This window comes from Apium graveolens, chromosome 1 (genome assembly GCF_009905375.1).
Source record: "Apium graveolens cultivar Ventura chromosome 1, ASM990537v1, whole genome shotgun sequence".
In the NCBI taxonomy this organism is placed as follows: Eukaryota; Viridiplantae; Streptophyta; class Magnoliopsida; order Apiales; family Apiaceae; genus Apium; species Apium graveolens.
In genome coordinates this window covers 52,312,597-52,332,274 of record NC_133647.1, presented here as the reverse complement: position 1 = coordinate 52,332,274, position 19,678 = coordinate 52,312,597, and the positions used below count along the sequence as shown (strand labels likewise).

At 41.7% G+C, this 19,678-nt stretch overlaps 2 protein-coding genes across 2 annotated transcripts; both read right to left on the bottom strand.

Moving 5' to 3' along the window:
• Positions 1 to 372: 372 nt before the first annotated feature.
• LOC141719785 (ubiquitin-like-specific protease ESD4) lies at positions 373 to 1,108 on the bottom strand. Its single transcript, XM_074522165.1, has 2 exons — positions 940 to 1,108; positions 373 to 832 (listed from the first exon to the last, which is right to left on the bottom strand). Exons 1-2 carry the CDS (start codon positions 1,102 to 1,104, stop codon positions 470 to 472), a joined length of 528 nt encoding a protein of 175 aa, XP_074378266.1. The 5' UTR covers positions 1,105 to 1,108; the 3' UTR covers positions 373 to 469.
• A 14,627-nt stretch (positions 1,109 to 15,735) lies between these two features.
• Positions 15,736 to 16,866, bottom strand: LOC141719781 (uncharacterized). Its single transcript, XM_074522155.1, has 4 exons — positions 16,697 to 16,866; positions 16,494 to 16,614; positions 16,051 to 16,119; positions 15,736 to 15,955 (listed from the first exon to the last, which is right to left on the bottom strand). Exons 1-4 carry the CDS (start codon positions 16,834 to 16,836, stop codon positions 15,947 to 15,949), a joined length of 339 nt encoding a protein of 112 aa, XP_074378256.1. The 5' UTR covers positions 16,837 to 16,866; the 3' UTR covers positions 15,736 to 15,946.
• Between the last annotated feature and the right edge of the window lie 2,812 nt (positions 16,867 to 19,678).

The window sequence follows — 19,678 nt, the reverse complement described above, 5'->3', positions numbered from 1 at the left end:
GTTGAAAAAGACCGACGAGCTAGTGAAGAAGGGGAGAGAATGGGGGATGTTTATACGTACTATAGTTGTTATAGGCCCATGTCCGAGCCTACGAGAAGAAATGTTTATTTTGTGGCATTCGAGAAAGCAAGCTCTTTGGGAATGTGTACGTGTAGAATGCTTGAACATTTGGGGCTACCTTGTAGACACCTATTGGCGGTCTTCACTAAGAAACGGGTTTCGGAAATTCCCCCGTATTACATAAACCGGAGGTGGACAATGCATGCCAATAGAGTTGATGGTGTGTTGCCTTACAATTTGGATGTTGGACAAAGTCATGAGATGACCTCAACCGATCGATTTAATAGCATGACAATGTTAACCATGAGTTTTTGTCAAAGTAGCATTGCATCCAAGGAACGGTATGATTATGCCGTTGGAGTGATGAATCGAGAAATACCAATTCTCGAAAAAATGAGCGTTGATGGAATTAAATCTTACGAAAGCAATTCGCAAGCTCCAAATGCAAGTGCTCATGAAGAAACAATTCACATCGTCTAGTACCGAACATGAACAAAACCCAATGCACATCTCTGACACAACATGGGATGAATATGTAGTCCGCCTCGAGAACGGAAGGACCAACAGTAGCACTGGAAAACCCGGTAAAGCTACGTAATGCTTTATTCCATGCCCTCTGCAATGTATCTCCACCGACCCTCGATGCTTTTCTGATTTTCTTCACATGTCCTTTTCCAAGAACCATGAAGTAGGGATCCATGAAATAATAGACGGGTTTCCTCTCCCATATACCTCCAGTGTGAATCTCCTCCTCCCGAGTCCTTAGCAATCCCTGCAAGTATATATGAATGCAACAAGTAAAATAAATGCAACAAGTAAAATTAATGCAACAAGTAAAATAAATGCAAAAACTAAAATATATTAGACAACGAACAATACCATATAAGTGTATATGATCCTGTCATCAACCCATGTTCCTGGAGCCAGACTCTGCATAGCTGATGCATGGACGTGATAGTCCTGAACACTAAGACCACCGAGATTCCTCGGCGCCATCCCAAAGCCCCATCCCCAATCTGAATATATAGCATTCTTCTTTGTCATGCTGAGACTCTTAGTGATACTCCACTTCTCCTCTTTCATCCTGCGGGATGCAAGCTTCGCGGGCCTACTAAATGAGGCAATAGCCTGGGGTGGCTGAGACATATGCTGGGATGGCTGTGTCATGTCAACGACATCCTGGGCAGGAATGGCTGGAATGTCAAAGTCGTCAGCCAAAGGTGCAATGAAATCTGGTTTTATGTTCTGAAATGTGGGAGGTCTGTAGGCGGGTCCTTTGATCTTCTTCATCAACCGAGAGAATGGTGTGAGGAAGGTAGCAGAAATCCTCCCAAACTCCTCCACAAACTCAGGAGGAACCCTAGCGTCCAGCTGCTTCAACATATTAAGCCCGACAACCATCTACAAACAAAAACAAGCAAACATTTTTTCATTAATTTCACAAGAATATCATATCATCAAGATGAAACACGTGTGAATGCAAATTTTATAGTGTGTGGGTGTGTAATATGAAATATACATATTTGTAAAACACTTACAACTTCATAGCCCTCGAGGCTATCATACAACTCCCTCGTCTTGTACTGCTGCTGAGGCTGTGGATCGGGTTTCCCTATGCGCATACGAGATATATCAGCATACCACGCCATATAATCAGCCTCCGAAGCTATGTCTACCGAGTCATCAACAAGGCCATCCAAATCTGAACAGAACCTGGCCCATTTGCCAATATCAATAAACCACCGCACCAGCCAATCCTCCCCTGCAAACGTGGCATCCTTAGCCCCCCTGTAACCAACCATGTTCACCGGTGCCCGTGGAATCTGGGGACTAGAACCAAACTGTCTCGACACCCTGTCCGGATGCTGCCACTCGACCACGTCGTAACATACAAGGGGAACTCGACCGCACCCAGCTAACTGTGCCTGTATCATCTCGCTGTCCATAACATCCTCGAACCTAGCATACGGCCTCCAGACCACCTCATCACCAGCAACACCATCAAACTCACCCCTATAGAACGGTTAGCTGTGGTGAGGGCCTGACATCCTGCGCTTCTTCGAAACCCCGACATGAGTATCACTAGCATAGGCCCATCCCTCAGCAACCGGATAATCCTCCTGACCGGGAGATCGTAAAGGCACGCCAATACGAGGAAATCTCTCGTAAGACCAAACCTGTAACACCCAGACACAACAAGCAATGCTCTTGCTGCCCTTCCTTGCAGCAATCTCCAAACCCCGGTATATATGAGCTAACACAGCTGCACCCCAAGCATAATAAGGAATCTCCCGCATATTAATCAACGGGTGCATATACCGAACATGAACAAAAGAGCGGTTGATGCTGGGGAAGAGGATACAACCCATAATGAATACAGATATGCCTTGGTATGTACAACCGTGGCCCTCATATTGTTCTTCTCAGGCTTCTGTGCACCATATCTCTCAAACAACCACCCCAGCTTGATGTTATTCCGATACAAAGCCTCCTTCACCTCCTCCTCGGTCAAAGGCTCAAACCAATTATTAGCAAAATACGCCGCCTTGTTCTCTATCACCCCACAAGTCAGCGCATCCCCCTGAACTGGCACCCCTAAAATAAACCCCACATCCTCCAATGTAACAGTCATCTCGCCCTGCCTCGTGAAAAAAATGTTGGTCTCAGGTCTCCAACGCTCCACCAAAGCAGATATCAACCGAGTGTCAGTAGCCAAGACAACAGCAGGGTCTGCAAAAATCCCAAACCCAAGCATGTGTAGCAATTCCCGCTGTGGTCTTCTTAACTTCCACAAGTGCAATGACTTGTTCCCCGAATAGCTCTGCAACTCATCTCTCCCTGCACCATCCCAAACATCCTCACTGACGTGATACCGATTGTCCCAAATAATATTATGTGCGTTAGGACCCGACAACATATTCTCGAAATCATCAAAATTATCCATACCTGAAAATATTGTCAACAAAATTCATCAATCACCACAATAAAAACACCACAACGTACACAATAAAAACAATCATATTACGTTAATTCAATTTTACATACACTAAATTAATTCTAAATTAACACTAATTTATCCTAAAAATCGAATTAAATCAATTCCAAATTATGAACCCTACAAATTCTAAAAATTCGAATTTAATCATATTACGATTCATATGTTAATTCATACATTATTTAACCCTAAAATTTTGAATTACATACACAAAATAAGATTTACAACAAAAGAAAAATATAAGTTTATATCCTAAAAACATAAGTTTAACCCTATATATTCGAATTATCACTAAAATTGTATTGTAACACTAAAATTCGATTTATAAATAAAATAAGGTTTAATAATTCGCATTATCCTAAATATTATCCTAAAAAATGGATTTTACTATTTAGCACTAAAATATCACGAATAATTATAAATTTATTCATAAATTGTCACGAATTTATCCTAAATTTATTCCAAATTTATTCCAAAATATCCTAAATTTATTCCAAAATATTCGAATTAACACTAATATTCGAATTAAAATTAAAAATTCGAATTTAATACACTAAATTAATTCTAAATTAACACTAATTTTAATTCCACAAGGATATTAAAATTTCAAATTAAAATTGTAAATTCGAATTAAAATAATAAATTCGATTATTAAAATTTCGAATGGAAATTATAAATTCGAATTAACATTAAAAATTTGAATTTAATACACTAAATTAATTCTAAATTAACACTAATTTATCCTAAAAATCGAATTGAATCATGTCCAAATTATGAACCCTAGAAATTCTAAAAATTTGAATTTAATCATAGTATGATTCATATATTAATTCATACATTATTTCACCCTAAAATTTTGAATTACATACACAAAATAAGATCTACAACAAAAGAAAAACATAAGTTTATATCAATAAAACTGTAAAGAACATAAATGAATCGATTATATACCTTAATAACGGAAAAGGAGAATGATTTAAGGTTGGGTTTCTGTGATTGTTGCTTGTGCTGGGTCTGCTGGCTGTGTGTTTGTGTTTGTGTTTGCAGGTTGCGGCTGTGTTTATGTATATAAGTTTGAGAGAGACTGTGTTTGTCAAGAACTAGGTAAACAAAAAACGCTAGCAACCGCTGAAAATTTCCGCGGTCCGTGCGGAGGGGTATTTTGGTAATTACCACGGACCGCTGAAAATTTTCGCGGTCCCTTTGGGGCTGTTTTAATTACCAACCGTTAGATCCACCATCCAACGGTGGAGAAACTGTTTGTTGTATACCGGTCTACAACAAACGTTTGTTGTAGACCGGCCCCCGTTCGATATATATTTTAAGGTGAATATAAATATATTTTCATAATATTTTTTTGAATTTTTTTTATTAAACTTTAAAAAACAATTTTTATTTAAAAAAAGAAAATTTAAAAACTATTTATAAAATTATAATATAAAGGAGTGTTGAGCTTCGTTCCCAATTGTATACACATACTACTTAGGGGACAGAGGGAGTACTTGTTATTGCAATTTCAGTCTACCAACTATATTTTTTGCTATGTAAGCCAATATGAAGTACAAAAAGAAAAGTAATTGTTAAGCTATTTAGTATAAAATTGAAAAATATCGAAATTTGTTTACTGTATTACTCCCTCTGTCTCGTATTACATATCCCTTTTGAAAAAATAAAATATATTAAGGAAAATGTTAGTTTGATAAGGTTTTCCACCAAATACCCTTTGTTACGCCCAAATCCTTTCGGTCGTGTGAACAGGCTTCGGCTGGATTGAAGATGGCTTCGGCCGTACCTGAAAGTGAAGAGAATGCAAGGGTTTGGGCCCCCGATTCACCTCCGGTGTGAGAATCAGAATCTGGCTGTAAAATTAGGGTAGTAATACCAGAGAAGTAAAGTGTTGAGAATGTGTGTATATTTTGTCTTACTTTACAAGGATTTTTATACTCAATCCTGCAATGAATGCTGATCCGTTACCAATCATCAAGGCGGGAGGGAAAAGGGGGCGTTATGTCCCTTGTCCAACGGTCCTCAGCTTCCGTGGGCCTTCGTTACGCGGGCCTGAAGGTCCTTCGGCCCAGTAGCATAACCGCTTAATGGGCCTTCGTTCAATGGGCCTCATTGGGCCTATAACCAACATGTCCCTGTCCTTCGGCTGGGCTTTCGGGCCGGCCGACGGACACCGGTCTCGGCCCATATTGGGGTGAAGGAACCCTAGGGTGGTCGTTTCAGTCCCGCTTCGATCTCTGGTCGTACACGTGGCAAGCTTATGGGGACTTGCAATGCATTGATGACAGCTGGTGGCACATCGTTCCATGACTTAATCTCAGCCGTTGAATGCCAACCGTCTTGATCTGGGACATCCATTTCAAAAACCGCCAAACGTCGCTCTTCTAAATTTATTTTAGGCGCCTATATAAGCCCATTTATATGTTTCATTTCCTTTTTATCACTTTAGCTTCTCCATAGACAGTGACAAATTGCGGTGAATCTCTCAATTACGGGTAACAACAACTCCATCTTCCCAAATCATCCCATTTTAATCCAAGAACATCTTCGAATAAGTAAGTCTCTTTTCTTGTTTTCCAGTTTTGAATTTGCATGCTAGTTTTCCGTGTTTTAGAGAGTTTGCATGTGGACTTAGTGGTTTTGTTCTGGGTGCATGGGGTTTTTTCTGGGTTTTTTGCGTGTGCTATTGCGTTTTTATGGGGTTTTTGGGTATTTCTGGGTAGGTAATATAGGTTTCTGGGTTTTACCAATTCTGAGGAGGCCCCAAGGGTTTAAAGATGGCATGCGAGGCATTTTCTGACCAAGAACGTTCTTCAGGATTTCTTGGTTTTAGAACGCCCTTCGGGAGCCGACCCAGGGCTTAATCAGGTGGTCTGGAGCGATGTTTGCGAAAGGCTCTGTAGGCAAGAACATCCTTCGGGTGGGCTTGGCTCCGGAGCAGCCTTCGGAAACAGCCTCCGGGGTTCTGGTTCGTTCGGTCCTGGGAGGTGTACTCGGGTGCTTACTTTTTCTTTTATCTGCTAATCCCAGTACATGGACTAGTGTCTCTCTGTTCCTGATACAGGGACATGGACCGAGCAGAACGTCCCCCAGATTCTTGAGACCCCCTATCCAACAGCTTGGTGGGAACGTCTTTCATTCGCCCCGAGCGGACGGGGCGGGCCTTATACGGTTCGGCTCCCGACTACCCCGCAGCCAATAACAGATCTGATCTGACGAAAGGGCGCATATTTCAGATGTACGCTGATTACTCCGTCCCTCGAGGGCTTTGTTGGCTGTACGCGCCGAGGGAGGGTGAAAGAATCTACGACACTCTCGGGGTACCAGACGGATATGGAGGCTGCGCCGTAGGGATTTCGGAGGCGGCCTTCAAATGTGGCTTGAGGGTGCCACCGTTGAAGCTGATTAAGCACCTCTTCTTCCAGATGGGTATCGCCCTCGGGCAGATGGATCCGAACGGGTTCATCCATATTAACTATTTTCGGAACAGGTGTCTTCATGCCGGGATCGCACCCAACACTCGCCTATTCTGGTATCACTACGATTTTAGGAGGAATCCGAAGAGTGCTGGTTTTTACACCATCGCCCGTCGGGCAGGGCAACCTGATTGGACGGCGACCAACTCGAACAATAAATCTCTTCACACCCATTGGTGCTATGTGAGTGGTCCAGGGTTGGCGGCCATGTCGGTTTGGCGGGACGTAAACCCCGCACTGCTTCTCATGCCGAGCTTGACCTTGGAAGAGAAGGAAAGTTACACGGCGTTGGTCGACGTCAATGTGAAGAATTTGGGTCCCGGAGAGTTTCGGGACAAGGACTGGCTCTTCAGCTTGTGGGGTGGGGGTAACAAAACTTCTTCCTTGGTTTTCTCTTTAGTTTTGTCCCAGCGCCTGTATTTGCTTTTTCTTATCATGCATTCGGTTATATATATGCTTGGACTGACTTGTTTTCCCTTCTTATTTCAGTGTCTTCAAGGGAGGCCCTGATCGAGAGAAAGAAGGCCAGGGCGGCCGAGAAGAGGGCAGCCGAAGAGGCGGCGAAGATAGCTGCCGATAAGGGGGCTACGCCCGATCCATCTGAAGGCACAGGCGAAAGGGCCCCGATCGAGAAGCCTTCGTCACCCCGTCAATCTCGAGTGGCTTCTGAGGCCGAGGAGGGGGACGATCTGGAGTACATGGGAGAGGGGAACCCTTCCAAGAGGACCCAGAGCAAGGAAGGGATTGCGCGTTTTTATCTCCCGGGGTGGGGCGTGCTCACGTCCGACAATACTGTGTACCCAGCCCGGCAATCCATGAAGGAGGTGGCTTCGGATCTCTACCATGGCCTTCAGCTCCCGGTTGACCTTCCGACCTTTACTTCGGCCTCTGCTACCGAAGCCTGCACGGAGCTTCTGTCCTTCCTGTCCTTGTAATGTTTTTAATCTTTATATTTTTCTTCCATCTTTTTCCTTTCGGCCTCTTTTAGTAATGTTTCTGTCGTCCTTTTGCAGGCTGCCCCTTGGGCCGCAGCCGTGGAGGATAAGGTTAAGGATATGGAGACTCGCATGGCCGAGGTGAAGGAGTTAGAGAGGAGGGCTACGGCGGCCGAGGAGGAACTTGTAAGGGTGAAAGCCCAGAATGAGGTCGAAGCCGCTGAGCTGAAGAAGGATAGATCTCGGCTGGAGACTGAGTTGGAGAGGGCGAACCGGAGGATCTCCCATCGGAATGTCCAGCTGAAGAGGTCCCGAAAGGAGCTTCGGAAGAAGCAGAAGTAGCTGGACCAAACGGAGGAATGCTGTTTCCAGTTCGGCGCTGATTATGTCCTGGAGAAGGCCCATGGCCCGAACTGGGACTATAAGCAGTTGCTGGACGACAGCCTGGAGGATCCTATCGGTCGTCCAGCAGTCGAAGTCCCTCCCGTCTCCTCCGGCGAAGACGAAGAGCTCTCGGATGAAGACTCTCAAGCTTGAACCTTCAGCACTGAGGTGCTTGACATGACGAAAGATGATCTTGTTGCGAAGTTTGCCGTTGGTGTTTTCATGGTCATACCCAACTCTTGTAGTGGCATTCTTCGTCCGTCTTTCTGTATTTCTATTTTTTTTTATAATCGGTACTCTTTTGTAATTGGTACTTGTAGTTGGTACTCTTTGTAATTTAACTAGCCTTCGGGGTTTTATATTTTAATGCATCTTTTGTTTTTCATCAGCATTGTCCGACTGCATTTAATTGTTCGCCTTAAAAATGAATCGTATCTTCGGCATTATTGGTGCCTTAACGAAAATTGTATGAAAATTGTATCTTTGGCTTCGTTCGCCTTAACAACCTTGCGAGATGAATTGTATCTTTGGCTTCGTTCGCCTTAACAATCTTACAAAAGGAATTGTATCTTTGGCTTTATTCGCCTAAACAATTTTAATAATTTGAATAAAATGAATCGTATCTTCGGCTTTATTCGCCTCAACGAACTTAATGAATTATTCTTACCCCCTACGGCCCCAAGGTTTAAGGGCTGAAGGGGAGTTCGGCGGTTAATCCATTTACTCAATTCAGGCGAGGACATGGGTGTTGATCTTTTTGGCGATTGCCCCCAGATCAGCAGGTCATCTTCGGGATCGCCCCTAAACCTGGTTGGATTAGTCTCATTATCGAGGCCGAAGGACCATGTTCTTCCTTTTGATCACCCCGGGACAGGGGTTCCTTGGGCCTCATTAAACAAATAATTAAGTTAAGCTGAATGATAGGGCGTTATTCTAGGATTGCCCCTTAAGGCCCTTAATTCGGGCTTACCGATTTCAAGTTGTCACAATAGCATAGTGATGTTCAATTTTTGGGCGATTTCCCCTTGTGTCTTTTAATCAACAAATTAGACAAGGGCGGCGGCCGATGGGGTTATCTTCTTCGGGATTGCCCTCAGATAATACTCGATTGGCCGCAGCACGTATAAAGAAATTTTGACAGGAAATGCATCTTTATTTAATCAGATTGCTTACATTTTTCACATATAATTGAAATACAAGCTTTTAAGAAATTTCTTACTGATAAAATTTTCGAAGGCGACTGGCATGCCAAGTGTTTTTAATTGATTCGCTTGAGAATGTTTCGAGCTTATAGGTTCCGGGGCGAACGACTTCGGTCACTTTGTAAGGCCCTTTCCAGTTCGGCTGGAGCTTTCCTTGTTTGGCCGGCATAGATGCGGCCAACTATCTTAGTACTAGGTCTCCTACTCCGAAGGCCCTTTTCTTCACATTGGAGTCATAGTGTTGTGCCGCTTGCAGTAAATACCTCATATTCCTTTGATGGGCGGCTTCTCTTTCTTCCTCTAGCAAGTCTACGTTCGCCTTCAACCCGAAGCTATTAGTTTCCACATTGTAGGTCTCGGTTCGGTATGATTCCAAGCCCACTTCAACAGGAACTAGGGCCTCGGTGCCATAAGCCATTCTAAAAGGAGTTTCTCCGGTCGATATCCGGGGGGTGGTTCGGTAGGCCCATAAGATCCAAGGGAGTTCTTCCGCTCATCTTCCTTTTGCCTCGCCCAGCCTCTTCTTGATTCCCCGGAATATCACTTTGTTCGCCGCCTCGATTGCCCCATTTCCCTGCGGGTGGGCGATTGAGCTAAATTTCTGTTCAATTCCGAAGTGGTGCAGAAACTTGCAGAATTTGTTTCCAATGAACTGAGTTCCATTATCTGAGATGCAGGTTTTCGGAATGCCAAACCGGAGAATGACCTGCTCCAAGAAGAACTTTTTAGCGACTTCTTCGATTATGGACGACAGAGGACGGGCTTCGACCCATTTGGTCATGTAGTCGATGGCGATTATGCAGTATTTCGCTTGCTTCGTGCTAGTGGGCAGTATGCCGACTATATCCACGGCCCATACGGCGAATGGAATTGGGCTTAGTACAGAGGTCATTTCTTCTGGAGGTTGCTTCGGGACAGTGGAGAACAGCTGGCATTGTACACATCTCTTTGCATAGTCGATGGCGTCTGCCTTCAGAGTGGGCCAGAAGAATCCCTGCCGAAGAATTTTAAAGGCGAGTGACCGACCAGCCAGGTGCTCGCAGCAAATTCCTTCGTGTACTGCCTCCAAAGCCTGTTGCTGTTCTTCGTTGTTCAAACAGCGCAGAAGGGATTGACTGACTGATCGGCGATACATCCGCCCATTGATTATAGTGTAGCTTGATGCTCTGTATTTAATTTTCAGGGCATCTTTTCGGCCGGGTGGTAGAATGCCTTTCTCCAAAAAGTTCCTGAGGGGGGTCATCCAGTCGCTTCTCTGGTGAATCTCTAGGCACTCTTTCTTCTCGATCGAAGGCATCTTGGCTTCGGTGAGGTAAATAGAACTAGTTAAGTTCTGTGTCTCGGCCGAAGCTAGCCTGGAAAGGGCATCTGCCCTAGAATTGTTCTCTCTGCCAATTTGACTTAGTTCAAAGGTTTCAAATGATAAAGAAGCATCACGTACCTTGGCAGCATAGGCCTTCGTTCGGGGATCCCTTTGTTCATACTCCCCCGTGAAGTGTTTCAAAACCAACATGGAGTCGCTGAAGGCCCTTAGGTGCTTCGCCTCGAGGCTTCGGGCAAGCTTCATTCCTGCGAGGAGGGCCTCATATTCGGCCTCATTATTTCTCAAGGAGAAATCGAACCTTATGGCTTCGCATATTTCAAATCCTTCGGGGCTGGATAGGATTAAGCCGGCCCCATACTTTTTTCCGGCTACCGATCCATCTACAAAGAGCTTCCATTTTCCTGGGATTTGGATTAGTTGTTCATCAGGCGAAAGATCCTTCGGACCCGAGAATGTGCACTCAACCATGAAGTCGGCCAAAGCCTGAGCCTTAATTGCCGTTCGGGGAACGTATTCGAGATCAAATTCCCCGAGTTCGATGGACCATGCTACGACTCTCCCAGAGGCTTCGGGCCTAGTCAAAATTTTCTTCAAAGGTTGGCTGGTGACAACTTGGACCGTCCGTCCTTGGAAATAATGTCGCAATTTTTGGGAGGCCATAACCAACCCATATGCGAATTTTTCGGCGTTGGGGTACCTTGTCTCTGCGTCCTTAAGGACATGGGACACGTAAAACACAGGATGTTGATTACCTTCATAATTTTTCACGAGGACGGCCCCCAGAGTTCTATCGGACACAGCTAGATAAAGCTGAAGAGTTTCCTTCGGATCGGGCCTCATCAAGAGTGGTGCCTTTGTTAAATATTCTTTTACTTCTTCGAACGCCTTTTGGCATTCGGGCCCCCACTTAAAATTCTTTGACTCTTTGAGCACGACGAAGAAGGGAAGTGCTTTCTCGGCTGACCGGGAAATGAAACGCCGAAGGGCGGCGAGCCGGCCCGTCAATTTCTGTATATCTCTAATGCATTTGGGAGGTTCCATATTGATAACCGCTTCGATCTTCTCCGGGTTCGCCTCTATTCCCCGGGCGCTGACCATGTACCCGAGAAACTTTTCACTAGAGACTCCGAAGGTACATTTGTTTGGATTGATCCTCATGTTGTTCTTTCGGAGAGTTTCGAAGCATTCCTTTAAGTCTTCGGCATGATCTCGGAACAGTGACTTCACTATCATATCATCCACGTATACTTCCATGTTCCTCCCGATAGGCTCTTTAAAGACTTTGTTCACCATTCGCTGGAATATGGCTCTAGCGTTCTTCAGTCCAAAGGGCATTTTAATATAAGCATAAGTCCCCTTCGGAGTTATGAACGCTGTCTTGGGCACATCCCTATCATTCATAGCAATTTGATGATAACCAGAAAAAGCGTCCAAAAAACTAAGTACCTCATATCCTGCCGTTGCGTCTATTAGTTGGTCGATGTTAGGCAATGGGTAGTGATCCTTCGGACATGCTTTGTTGAGGTTAGTGTAATCCACGCACATCCTCCATTTCCCATTCGACTTCTTCACGACCACCACATTGGCTAGCCAGTCAGGATACTCGATCTCCTCGATAAATTTGGCCTCTAAAAGTTTTTCCACTTCGGCCTCTATTACCTTCTGTCGTTCGACTACAAATGTCCTCTTCTTTTGCTTTACCGGCTTGGCCTCAGGCTGCACATTCAAGCAGTGCATTGCCGTCTTGGGATCCAATCCAGGCATATCTTCGGGCCCCCAGGCGAACACATCATGGTATTGCCGAATGACAGCTATTACCTTCGCCTTCAGATCCGACCCCATGTTTTTGCCTATCCGGACCATCTTTCCCGAATGGCCCGCGTACAACTCCACTTCTTCGGTCTCTGGGTTCGAGAGATCGGCCCCAAATTTCTCCAACTCAATGTTCAATGTTTCCCGACTTCCGCTGGGTTCGGATTCTACCCGCTTCCTCTTTCCGGTTCCATCCGGTCCTTCATATTCCTGATCCTTCTGAAGGTCTTCGAGCATTATGATTCGGGCGGTTTTCTGATCGCCCCTCATTTCTCCTACCCCTTTTTCAGTTGGAAACTTGAGTTTGAGGTGAGGTATAGATTTCACTGCTTCGAAAGTTGATAAGAAGGGCCTGCCAAATATCACATTGTATGGGCTTTCAATCTGAACCACATAGAACTTTACCAGCTTCTCGGCGGTATATGGCAACTTGCTCAGGAGGACCGGAAGAGTAATCGTTCCTTCAAACTGAATAGGATGTCCTCCGATGGCATAGAGGGGAGCCTCGTTACAGGGCTCTAGTTGCTCTCCCGCCAAGTTCATCTTACAGTATATTTTGTGGAATAATATATTGGCTGAGCTGCCGGTATCCACCATCACTTTCCATATCTTGTTCTGCTCGATGATAGGATTGATGATCAGAGGGTCTTCGTGCGGGCGAATGACATCCTCATAGTCTTCATTGCTGAAGGTCATGGGCATGTGGGGCTTTGCCTGTCCGAACTGATACAGATTATACACCTGTCGGACATACTTCTTCTTTGCTGTCTTGCTATCCTTATCCAGGATGCTTCCCCCGGATATAGTTTTCACTTCGCCCCGTATCCTGTCCCTTCGCTCTGGCTCATCGGCCTCTGCTTCCTCCCCCGGGTTCTCCTTCGGCCCCAATCTATCTCTCAGATCTCGGACGAACTGATTAAGCTCTCCGTCTTTGATCATGCGCTCAATGAGCTTCTTGATGTGATAGCATTCATCAGTATTATGCCCCTTGTCCCTGTGATAGTCACAATACTTATCGAGATTTTTCTTGTGGTTCGGGACTTTCATCTTGGCGGGGCGAACGAATCCTGGTTTGCCCTTTATCTCATGGAGAATCTTGGAGATCGGCGCATTCAAGGGAGTGAACACGGCCGAATCTCTATCTCGACGTCGTTCAGCCCCATGATCTGTTTCCTTCCTTCCTTTCTGCTATCCCTCCGGTCGGATCCTGATCTTGAGCCCTTATATCGATCGGCTCGCTTTGATCGGTCGTCCCTTCTTGAGTCTTTATATCCTCCAATACTTTCCATCTTTCGGCGAATATTCTCGCCTCTTACATATATATCATTTAGGGATTTTGGGGGAAAATCGTAAAGAGATGAGCGAAGCTTTTTACCTTTATAGGGGTCTAGCCCCGCCGTTCGGAAGCCCATTGCTTTGATTTTATCCAGATTGGTGACCATCCCCACTTCTTCCTTGAACCTAGCGAGATAATCCCCCAGCTCTTCATTCGCCCTCTGCCGACAATGGACCAAGGCTTCGTTATCCTTCGCCTTTCGGCATAGGTGCGAGTAGTACTTTAAAAATTTCCTCTTTAACTGCTCGTAAGACCCGATGGACCGAGGCTTCAGGGATTTATACCACATCGAGTCAGACCCTTTGAGATAAGTCTTGAACATTTTGCACAGCATGATATCGTTGTGGCCCATCCCAACCATCAGGAGTTCGTACTTTTCACAGTGGTCCTCGGGGTCCCCTTTCCCGTTGAACTCACTCATCTTGGGGAATTGTCTCTCTTCGCCCGGAGGGGGTCGGTACAGTTCAATCTCTTGCGTTATGACAGGTTCTCGATCGGGCCTCCTATCTCCGAACAGGGCCTTCTCTAAGCGATTGAGCCTGAGGCGGGATCCATCGGGCTCCTCGTCTGAATCGGAAGAATAGGGTTGCTTTGCCCTCTTCCTTCGGGGATGCGAATCAGAGTCAGACTCATCTTCTTCGTCATACGCCCTACGTTCCCTTCTATCCTTATGTGCTCCGCCGGCCTCTTCGGCCCGCATCGCTTCCCTCAAGGCTCGTTCTTGCAGTTCAATTTCCTCCCTTTGCAGTTGCAGGGCTTTCAGCCGGAGCGCATCGGCTTCTCTTTTCTTGGCTCGCGCTTCCGCTTCTTTGTCAATCTGATCCACTTTGGTCTTACCCTTCTCCGCTGCCTTTTTTCGCCCGGATCTTTAGGAGTAAGGCCTCTTCTTCAGAGGTTAGCGTGAGAACCCCGTCCTCGTCAACTAGGGAGGATGGTTGTCCCTTGTCGGTGAAACCAGGTGGCGGTGAATGCTCATAAATTTCTGTCATAGTCTTCCCAACTTGTAACTCTCGTACTTCCCACAGACGGCGATAAATGTTACGCCCAGATCCTTTCGGTCGTGTGAACAGGCTTCGGCTGGATTGAAGATGGCTTCGGCCGTACCTGAAAGTGAAGAGAATGTGAGGGTTTGGGCCCCCGATTCACCTCCGGTGTGAGAATCAGAATCTGGCTGTAAAATTAGGGTAGTAATACCAGAGAAGTAGAGTGTTGAGAATGTGTGTATATTTTGTCTTACTTCACAAGGGTTTTTATACCCAATTCTGCAATGAATGTTGATCCGTTACCAATCATCAAGGCGGGAGGGAAAAGGGGGCGTTATGTCCCTTGTCCAACGGTCCTCGAGTAGTGGGCCTCGGCCTGAGCTTCCGTGGGCTTTCGTTACGCGGGCCTGAAGGTCCTTCGGCCAGTAGCATAACCGCTTAATGGGCCTTCGTTTAATGGGTCTCATTGGGCCTATAACCAACACCCTTATTTATGCATTGAAAAATGAGAATTGAACTAAGTTTTAAATTTGTATTGAAACAAGAGATGAACTAATAATTTAAGACAATTTTTTTTTCTAAAGTGACATTTATATGGTGACACAGGGAGTACTATCTAAACTCACCCAACTAGTTCCGCAGTAGTTCTCAATCATTCGGGAAAAACAAGGCTTCGTCTTAAGTCTTAACAAAGGCAAAACCAACGCTTTCTTGCTTTCTTTTAACAGAGTAAAGTTAAATAATCAAGATAATCGCATACCAAATTTTGGCTATAACAATAATTATGGAGAAACAAAGGCTATACTATTAACATTACAAAGTTGGAAACCATCACGTCTCTTTCCAAGCCGGCCAAAATTTTCTACGTACATGTATGTACTTGTAATAACTAGGGACCAATACTCGCGCTACACAAGCTATTTTCCATTATATTTTACAAACATTATTATTATTAATAATGATTATCGAGACAAAGGTGTATAACTTAATATCATTTTGAGTATCCAAAGGTACTAAACTTTTATGTCAATTTCATTATTCGGTCTCTAAATAATTTTGACAATGCAAAATAGAAATGATTATGCATATTTAGCTATGATGAGGGATAATTTACTTTAGGTGTATAATTGATATTAAAAATTAGTGCTATCATATAAAAACAAAAGATATAATATGAACTACACGATTAAAGGAATGTGATAAATTTAATTATCAAATGATGTCTGAAAAACAGTTTATTAATTTTTTGTGTAAAAAGATATCAAACACCGATTACCATAAAAGTGAAATCAAATCAAATCAACTACATAAACATATGCAAAGACCACTCTCTTGCAGGAAAATAAATAGTTTTCAGTTCTTGATTTATTGAAAAGAAAGAAAGTAGAGCTTTTCAAAGACAAAGCTTCCAAGTATGATACCAACATCAGCTTTCATGGTTCCTGCAACACACAAATCAGACCCATACACATGTCATATTATTACATATAGAGGTTCCAAGTTCAACTATAAATCGTCAAGCATATATTTATCTCACCTTCTTAATCTTTTTAGCTACAAAGTTGCTTGAATTCGGAGTATCAAACAGCTGAATGACCTCTAAGTTCTGCCAAAATACATCAAAATGTGTATGAACATGTCAAACAAAATGTAATGGACAAATGTATAAAACCCCAGTTACTATTGCAGATTTCAGAGTCACATCAGATAGAATGAATGATGAACTCTTGGTAGCAGGCGAATAGTCTAGAACTTTTGCAACAGACGACATGTCATACAGGTTTGTAGCCTAAAAAACACGACCATCACCATTGATGTTTGCTTCAGACAAAACCAGCTTAACTGTTATTTCTTTACCGACTAATTCACTCAGAATAGATGGTATGACCATTCTAGAATCCTCCTTTGAGATATAAAGCATGGTAAACAAATTTAATATAATTAAATAAAGATAATAGTATTTAATCTACATACAATTACCTTCTTGGTTTCATTCAATAGGTTAATTGTAGTAGTATGAACAATCCGTTTAACAACACGGTCCATGAGGATGACATTACATGCAAAAGTGTTATCATCAGCTAAGATAAAGACCCTGAACCTGTAAAGTTATACAGCAATATAAATTAATAAATTTCAAGAGATAAATTATAATATCTTAAAAGTAGTTGCTCAGAATATACCTTTTCTCGCAATATGGAAAATTACGCTTACAATCTACACAATTAAAGTTCTTCTCAATCTTTTCAGCTTTATCGTGAAAAATGTTACAACTATTGTACCACCAGTTGTCCTCGTCTTCAATTTTCACGTTTGTGAACATAACAATTACACTTTTCTACACAAGGTTAGTATTATAAGATATAATTTATATGATACTTGTTGAGTATACAACGAAAACAAAACCCAAATCGAATAAATAAGAACAAGAAAATAAACGATAATCACACAAGACAAAGATTTATATGGTTCGGAAATTCCTACTCCACAAGCCGCACTAATTTTGTATTGATCTCTCACAATTTGTTGTGTTATGATTTTACAATTACATGAGTATTTATAAGAGAAGAAACTAGGCCTAAATCAAAAGTGTAATATCCCGTATTATAAATATTATTTGAATATATATATATATATATGTGCTTTTATGATTTATAAGGAATAAAATGGTGGATATTTTATTCTTGTTTGACGAGTTGGTGTTATTAAATGGTAATGTGCTAATTGTTAAGTGTTGTATCTATCCTTGTTAATTTAGAAAATATTTACTTAAATGTATTATTTTCAAAAGTTTATTTCAAAACCGATCATTTTATTGATATCGGTAAATTGAGTTCGTTTTGTAATATTATGGATTGAGTGGATATTCTGTCAGCTATGTGTTGTATGTAATATTAATTGTGTGGAACTCAGTTGTGATTGAGGATTATTTGTATTATTAATTACTGAGTCGTATCGTTTTGTTTTTGTCTTTAAAAGTGATTTTATTGAAAATTTAATTTCATAAATATTTAAATTTTCTTTAAAATTATTTTTATGACTTTATAATTACAATAATTATATTTAGGATTTTATAAAATTTAGAAATCAATATTTCATCAATTATTTAGCTCTGTATGATTTTCTGATTTCATTTATTTGTAAAATCCGTATTTAATTCCAAAATTCTTCAAAAATTACGAAACTCAAATTTATTTAAGTTTGGAATATTCTGAGAATTTTAAAATTATTTTGGGAATTTTTGGGATTAATTTTAACTGCGCGTTGAATCGTTTAATTACTAAAAGCGGGTATAAATTGCATTTCAAAAATTGTTTTAAATTTTCGAAATTTATGTTTTTATAAACTTCGGGATATTTATAAAATTTTAAGACTATTTTCGCGATTTTCTGAATTTGTTTCAAGTGCAGCTCGGTTCATTAATTGTAAAATGCGAGTATAGCGCGCAAGTCAAAAATGCTTTAAAAATGATAAAAATTATATTTTACTAGTTTTTAATTATTCTGGGAATTTTAGAATTATGTTAATAATTTTTTAATTTATTTTTACTCGCAAATTATATCATTAAAGATTAATTTACGAGTTAAAAGTCGGTATGCAGTATAGAAAAAGGACACGTGTCAATACTAGGACACATGCCTTGCTGCTAGTGTTGTGCGTGTCCTGAGAAGTAAAAAAAAACAAAACAAAATAAAACGAAAACAAATAGCATCACCCACCCCTATTCCTTGCACACTTCCCCGATCTGTCTCTCTCCCTTTCTCTGTTCTCTCCGCTTCTCTCCTGTTACAGTTAAATTTTAAATCTTCAAAAATTCATATCTTATAAACCCTCCGTTCAAATTTCAATTGTTATATATATAAACGATCAGTGCTTCGATACCTACCCATAGGTATATATATTGCGAGGTTTTGAGAAAAAAATTTGCGGAGCATATTTTCGATTTTAATTTATTTTCGGGGCATAGAAAAGGAGTTTGAAGCCGTTAATTACTCCACATGGCATCTCAGCGTGTATATGTCTATGACCATTAATTTTGGATTTTTCTGAAGATATTTTTCGGACATCAGATTTTCTCTTCGGGTTGATCAGAATTTATTTTGGGTAACGATTACGAAATTCCGTCTTCGTACTTGTGTATATTATAACATGTTAGTGTTTATATATTTATTTCATAATTTTTAGAAATTGTTGGAGAAGTCACTTTTGGTCCGAGTTTTGGTTCAGGTGGCCGTATTATTCATTTCTAGAGTGTTTATACGCGTAAATATAAATTATTATGTTGATTGTTGTTGGTTGTGTCGATATGATATCAACTGGCAGTCCGAGAAATAGAGGAAGTGTTGTCCGATTTTCAAGAAAATATTATTTTTAGTTCTGAAGATTATTATTTTTATTATTATTCGAAAATAAATCCAAATTATTTAGTTAATGAATTTTAATTGATTATTTAATTCGAGTTAATTATTTCTTATGATTTAAAAATTTCAAAAAATAGTTCGAGCTTTGAAATATTATTTTAAATTATTTTCCAGGCTCAATAATTCTTATAAAATTATTTTCGGGTGTTCGAGCCCTATTATTTAGTTATAAAATGATTCGGAGACCCGTTTTAATTCCGAAAAATGTTCAAAAATTCATAATAAATAAACCGTTCGTCCGTTTAATACGAAACGAACGCCTCCAGACTAAGAAAAATATCCCCCTTTCATTAAAGTTACTTTCGAGACCCAAATTCTTTTGCTTCGATAGGTCTCTTGTTTTACGAATCATTCTGAGTCAATTTTTGATCGATAAATCATATTTTGACCCGATTTCCGTTTTAAAAGTATCGAGTCGAACCTTTTTATGAATCGAGTCATATGTGATATGAATTATATGATACATGGCTTATATGATTATGTGTTTATATGTTATGTGAAATACATGTGTACATGAGTCAAGAGTCATGTGTTTGTCTGTTATATTAATGTGTGGGCTATCGTATGGGTAGACGATAAGCTTTTGACGCGCAGTTCATCGAGTTATTATCGTTTAGACGATTAAAGTTGTATCTTTTAATTATAGATACAGATCGTTCGAGTGATCAGGACAGAGTGTTGGATAAAGAATGAGATAGAATGTCATTGGATATCCGGCTTTTAGCAATCGCAGGAGCATCATAT

Coding starts and splice junctions, on each gene's coding strand:
- LOC141719785 (XM_074522165.1), bottom strand. CDS start 1,104: ATGACAAAGAAGAATGCTATATATTCAGATTGGGGATGGGGCTTTGGG. Junction 833..939: donor GGATCATATACACTTATATG/GTATTGTTCGTT, acceptor ATATACTTGCAG/GGATTGCTAAGGACTCGGGA.
- LOC141719781 (XM_074522155.1), bottom strand. CDS start 16,836: ATGTTCACAAACGTGAAAATTGAAGACGAGGACAACTGGTGGTACAAT. Junction 16,615..16,696: donor TTTCCATATTGCGAGAAAAG/GTATATTCTGAG, acceptor ATAACTTTACAG/GTTCAGGGTCTTTATCTTAG. Junction 16,120..16,493: donor TATTGAATGAAACCAAGAAG/GTAATTGTATGT, acceptor GTATTTTGGCAG/AACTTAGAGGTCATTCAGCT.